The following is a 6,077-nucleotide window of genomic DNA, read 5'->3' as shown; positions in this document are numbered from 1 at the left end:
AGTCAAATTTGACCATTGTTCTTGAAGATGTTCTTACGATTTGAAGGTGATCTGCACCCTGCATTGGCGTTGCTGCAAGTGTATCACTCGTTTTTCCTTTTTTGGAATATCACTCGTTCACTTTATCCGTTCACAGCTTCATTGAACTACTGAAGTGGTCATTCCGGACTCCGGGTTATTCCTACTTTATGAGGTAATAGCACCAGGAGTCCCACAACTTGTTCTAGATGTGACGATTTGGTCCAAAACTTGCAAAAGCCAACTATTGAGTCCCACAACTTGCACTCAATGTGCAAATTTAGTCCTAGCCAATCAGACGACGACAAGTGGAGCCTAGTCAGCAGAGCCGGTCAGCGCAGCACATTTTTCAATTACCCCCCTGGCCTTTGCACTAATGAACCCGCACTACACCACCTGAGTTTAACTGGCTGGATTTTTCTTTGCCCCTAATAGCATGACGATTCAAAAAGATGAACAAAGTTTCCAAGCTAGTGCAAACCAGTACTGTGAGACATTTTTTAGAAGTCAGCAGATCCTAACACACTTACAAATGTCTAGAACATATGTCTGATCAGGTAAACCAGATGATACTAAGAAAAAATAGATTGTTAATGCAGAGACAGTCACGGTGCAAGGCATCAAAATCAAATTGATTATCCGGGGAATAATTATCAGAGGCGCACCAACACAACTAAGATATAAGCAAAAATAGATCATTAATGTGCAGAGACAAACATGCTGCAATGCATCAAAATCAAATTGATTCTCCAAGGGGCAATTATCAGAGGGGCACCAAATACAAGCAAGGTAATGAAAGCAAAGCTGTAACAAGCTGAATGTTGCTGATCATGAGAAGTTTCACCTCAATCTTAGCAGGGCACAATCGTAAGCCATATACTAACAGAACAATGGAGCTCAAGCTAACAGCGATGCTACTTAGAACGATGGGATGGAATACTAGCTACTAGTCTGATCGAACTGAACTCTGGAATAAAATCAACATCGATCAGCTCTGCTCTTACGGGTAGTCTGTGAAATCGTCTGCGCGCCGATGCCGTGGCTCTGGCCGCCGGCCCACTCGCTGGCGTAGCAGTCGCCGCTATAGAAGCGGTAGACGCCGTGGCCATGGCGGAGGCACTGGCGATACTGGCCGCGGTAGCGGCTGTCGCGCGCCCAGCTCTCGATGCCGTAGCCATCGTACTTGTCGTCCACCCAGTCCCCCTCGTACTTGCCCTTGCCGAAGAAGTTGTAGACGCCGCTGCCGTTGCAGCGGCCCTTGTGGTCGTGGAACTCCCCCTCGTAGCAGTCCCCATTGATGTAGAACTCGACGCCCTCTCGCACCACGCGGCCGTGCGCGGCGGCGGCGCTACCCCTGCCCTTGCTGTCGCGGGCGTGGTGCGGCCTGTTGCCCTCGTCGCCGATGAACCACTGCACGGAGCCGGACTGCGGGGAGCGGCGCATCCGCAGGCGGCGCGCGGCCGCGGCCGCCGCGGCGAGCGCGGCGGTGGCGGCGGCCGCGAGAAGGAGCAGGTGGCGGTCATCGGGGAGGAGGAGTAGCAGGAGGAGCAGGGCGAGGGGGAGCGCGAGGATGAGGGCCGGGTGGGGCGGGCCGCCCGGCCGGAGGCCGTGCGGGTGCAGCGCCCTGCCCTGCGCCGGCGCCTGCTACTTCTTGTCGTCGGGCTCCGGGTCCTCCACCAGCACCGCCTGGAAGGAGGAGCAGTTGCGCACAGTCGAGGAGCGCAGCAGCGAGGAGGGCGTCCGTGTGAGCTTGCCCGCGCCTCCTATGCCGGAGCCGCCGCCCCCGTGGCCGTCCATTGCTCGCCGCTGCCGCTCCCCGGCGCCCTCCCTCTCCTCAATTTCTGACGGATCTTGCTGGTCTGTCGCCGGTGTGAGACAGAGCTGCTGGGGCCGCGAACGCAGATCGGAGGGAAGGGAGGAAGCAGAGAGGGAGCAGAGGGGGAGTGGGTGGAGCGGAGAGGAGGGGGAGAGGAGGCGGGTTCATTAGTGCAAAGGCCAGGGGGGTAATTGAAAAATGTGCTGCGCTGACCGGCTCTGCTGACTAGGCTCAACTTGTCGTCGTCTGATTAGCTAGGACTAAATTTGCACATTGGGTGCAAGTTGTAGGACTCAATAGTTGGCTTTTGCAAGTTTTGGACCAAATCGTCACATCTAGGACAAGTTGTGGGACTCGTGATGCTATTACCTCCTACTTTATCATCTGACGATCCAAACACCTCATTTCCCTTGTATTTCAAAGGAGACAAAACGAAGCAGAGATGAGAGGAGCAGCATCAACCACCCGATGAAAAGGAAAAAAGGAAAACGAAATCAGAGCAGAGCAGCCTATGTGACCCGTAGGACGGCACCGAAGGCCTCAGTCCCAACCACCGCCACCACCTCCCCCAATCCCAAAAATTCGTTGCTTTCCAGACAAGCACGCACAGGTCCATTTCTTCCAGAATTTCAGACTTTGAGCAGCACCAGATCGAGTACCCCCTCCCACTCTCAGCAGCGGGCAAGGTAGCATAGCACAGCAGCTGGTGGAAGCATCTCATCTCATCTCATCATCGATCGATCCCCTTCTCCCCCTCCCTCCCTCGCCTTTCACACTCCCCAACGCCTGTAAAGCAGCAGAGCACCAAGCTGCAAGCAGAGACTGTCACAGACAGGATAGCCACTCATCTTCCCTCTTGCTTTGCTTCTCTCATCTCCCTCGCCAGTCGCCACAATTCGTCGGCCCAGAAACTCATGCAGATCCTCTCGGTTCTAGAGCTTGGCAGGCTCAGCATGGCCTGACGGAGCAGAGATTTGCTCCTCTCGTCTCTGTTCCCTGTGATTCTTCTCCATCTTCTTGGTCTTCCATGGCCGCAATGTTCAATCCTCCTCCGGCTCCGATGGCTCTTGGGCCGCAGCCGACGTGGATGCCCTACGAGCCGACGAGGGATTGCTCCCAGGGCCTGTGCAGCATGTACTGCCCGCAGTGGTGCTACTTCATCTTCCCGCCCCCGCCGCCGGTCTTCGACATCGCCGGCCCCAGCGGCGACGGCGACGACTCCTCCGGCCCCGCCTTCTCGCCCCTCGTCATCGCCATCATAGGGGTGCTCGCCAGCGCCTTCCTCCTCGTCAGCTACTACACCATCATCTCCAAGTACTGCGGCACCTTCAGCTCCCTGCGGAACAGACTCTTTGGCCCCGGCGCCGGCCGCGGCGGGGGTGGCGGGGGCGGCGGCGACGGCCGCGGCGATTCCAGGGGCCAGGAGGAGTGGGAGGTCGCGCCGTCGGACGGGATGGACGAGACGCTGATCAGCAAGATCACCGTGTGCAAGTACAAGCGCGGCGACGGGTTCGTCGACTCCACCGACTGCTCCGTCTGCCTGGGCGAGTTCCGGGACGGCGAGAGCCTGCGGCTGCTGCCCAAGTGCAGCCACGCCTTTCACCTGCTGTGCATCGACACCTGGCTCAAGTCGCACTCCAACTGCCCGCTCTGCCGCTGCAACATCGCCTTCGTCGCCGTCGGCATGGTTTCGCCGGAGCCGGAGGGCCGTGCTGCGCCTGCGCCACGGGAGGACCGGAGAGGCAGCCAAGAATTCGCTCTGACGATCGACGACTACTCCTCCGGGCAAGCGCGCGAAGAGCCACAGACCGTGCCGAGCAGCAACGGCGGCGACAATCAGGAGGCTAAGGATCGCCCGGGGAGATCCGAGGCGGCCAATGGCGTAGTGGTCGAGATCAGAGAGGACGGCGCCGCCCCGCCGGCCCCGGCCAGGGCGCCGCCGTCGACGCCGGACACGCAGCGTGAAGCCCGCATGTCCATTGCCGACGTGCTGCAGGCCAGCCCAGAAGACGAGCGTACGGTGGCCAGGGAGGGCGGCCTCCCGCAGGCAGGCTCCTCGAGGCGGTGCCACGGGGAGCACAGCAAGGACGGCGGCGGCCGAGCAGCGCCGGATGCACCGACGAAGAAGCTGCCGCCGGCTGGCAGGTCGTGCTTCAGCGGCAAGGGTGGCGGAAGAGGGAAGGATCCAGGCCCTCCAGTGTGATTTCATTGCGGCGATGATTTCTCAGGCATTCTTCTTCCTCTGTTAACCACTAGTAGAACACTTGACCGTGATGATACTTTTCCGTCGTGTGCTTCCGGTGGAGATCACGTCGCCAGCCGAACGAAAATCTGGAGATTTCTTCTTCATCGTTATGATCTCTGCTTGCGAATCGCCAGCATGCTGCACAAATCCTCTCTGTGCAACTGCAATGGCTGCACCTGCTGACTGGTGAGATGTCCCGCACCTGGTTGGTGATTGTGCAACTCTGCTAGACAAATTGTATAGGAAATGATTTCTCTTCTTCTTCCATGTTGCCTCTCCTCTCTCTCTCTCTCTACACGATTGGATTCTGCTCCAGGACATTCTCTCTGGATTAGTGAGTTAACTGTATCTCATTAGGCGAAATGTTTTGTTTGCAATGGGGAGCGTGGCCGCTTCACCTTTTGTCGCATCCTCACGTGTGTGCCTTTGAAATTACTACATTTCAAGCTGTCAAAGTGGAGCTGATCATTTGGGGATGTGCGTGGAAATGCAAACTGATCATCGCCAATCAAGCTGAGCTCGAAACGTGTTTGGTCTTGTTAGGTGGCCGGCGCCTTGTTGCTAATAATGTTTGCCATTCGGAGTGGCGCGTCCCCTTTGATCTGTAATCTGTTGCGTAGGACAGTGTGGGTGGGCGACTGGGCGTCCGGCTGTTGAGTGTCGGCCTGCGAATAACATGTGCGTCTCATATATGTCAAAATGCAGTTGGGTGTTAGGTCGACGGTGTAGCCAGATCAACAGTTATTATTCCTGAGGGAGAACAGTTCTTTATTATACGTATTTGTAAGACATCTGGATTCCTTTGCGTAGCGTATTTCGATCAATCATGTTTTGGACTGTACGGCTGTACTTACTTTTCAAGAGGGCCGGTGGTGAATGCTTTGTTGCCGAAAGGGGTTTTGGTGCTTGCAGCTTCTTCTGGATATAATCATAAGTTACTTAGTGCCACTTTTGCTGCATTTGATCTGTCCCGTCTGGCATTTTTTTGTTGTTGTAATTGCAAGTTTTTTTGCTCAGTTTTCATCATTCAACCTGTAGCTGTGATGATACTGGCTAGTCGCCAACTCAGCATTGCAGAAAATCGTTTAAGCATTCTATATAGACACTGAATTTCGCATCTGGGGAAGCCCGGAAGTGCAATACTTTTACGCAACGTCGGATAGAAGAACCAAGCTTTATTATTGATCAAAGTTCACCACAAGGGGATACAGTTTAAATGGTGGGCTTGGCCCAACCATACATGGCTCTCCCGATTCAACAACATAGGAAACTTGGCTAACAGAAGTGCTCCCTGCATAAAGAAAATATAAGAGCGTTTAGATCACTGTTATATTTATTTACAATGTCTATATACTTTCTCTGTAAATAAATATCTAAACATTCTTATATTTATTTACAGAGGGAGTAGCTTCTAAGGACCCGTTTGGTTGCATGCATTCAATCAAAACAGGCTTGCTAGATGTAAAAAAATTCGTTTGGTTGTGTACACAAGAGCCTGGCCCATACATGCATGAACGTTAAAGCAGTCCAGAGATTTGCTCGCTAGCAATGTTCAAACCAACCATTTCCAGTGAGTCAGGCCGAGTCGAACGCAACAGGGGAACGGCGTGCACGACGGTGCAGGGTGGATTCGGCAGGGAGATGGTGGGAGACCGAAATCCGCCGGCGCGGGATGGTATAAAATCTAGCCTCACCCCTTTTACTAGTCCACCTGAGCGATAGGAGAAATCCATCATTAGTTCTTGGCATCGGAGGCGGCTGCTTCTCAGATATGCGGCAGCAGCGGCGACGGGAACTTAAATCTCAGGCAGCAAGATCTGCTTGTCCCCTTCATCTTCATCTCCATCTCGCCCACCTCGTCTCCGGCATGAGAGTGTTGTCGGCTCCACCGGCAGTAAGTGAGGGAGTCCTGGACTAAGGGGTCCTCGGGCGTCCGGCCTATTAGCTATGGACCGGACTGATGGGCTGTGAAGAACACGAAGACCGAAGACTGCACCC

At 54.8% G+C, this 6,077-nt stretch overlaps 1 protein-coding gene and 1 pseudogene across 1 annotated transcript; one reads left to right on the top strand and one right to left on the bottom strand.

The window, feature by feature from the left end:
• Positions 1 to 744: 744 nt before the first annotated feature.
• Positions 745 to 2,229, bottom strand: LOC123128049 (uncharacterized; annotated as a pseudogene).
• Positions 2,230 to 2,339: 110 nt separating this feature from the next.
• Positions 2,340 to 4,534, top strand: LOC123128048 (E3 ubiquitin-protein ligase Os04g0590900). Its single transcript, XM_044547953.1, has one exon. It carries the CDS (start codon positions 2,862 to 2,864, stop codon positions 4,035 to 4,037), a length of 1,176 nt encoding a protein of 391 aa, XP_044403888.1. The 5' UTR covers positions 2,340 to 2,861; the 3' UTR covers positions 4,038 to 4,534.
• Positions 4,535 to 6,077: the final 1,543 nt, after the last annotated feature.

Source organism: Triticum aestivum, chromosome 6A (genome assembly GCF_018294505.1).
Source record: "Triticum aestivum cultivar Chinese Spring chromosome 6A, IWGSC CS RefSeq v2.1, whole genome shotgun sequence".
Classification (NCBI taxonomy): domain Eukaryota; kingdom Viridiplantae; phylum Streptophyta; class Magnoliopsida; order Poales; family Poaceae; genus Triticum; species Triticum aestivum.
Note: the sequence above shows the minus strand (reverse complement) of the source record. Positions and strands in the feature narration are given on the sequence as shown.

What these genes read in the sequence shown, in the direction of transcription:
- LOC123128048 (XM_044547953.1), top strand. Translation starts at nt 2,862, where the DNA reads ATGGCCGCAATGTTCAATCCTCCTCCGGCTCCGATGGCTCTTGGGCCG.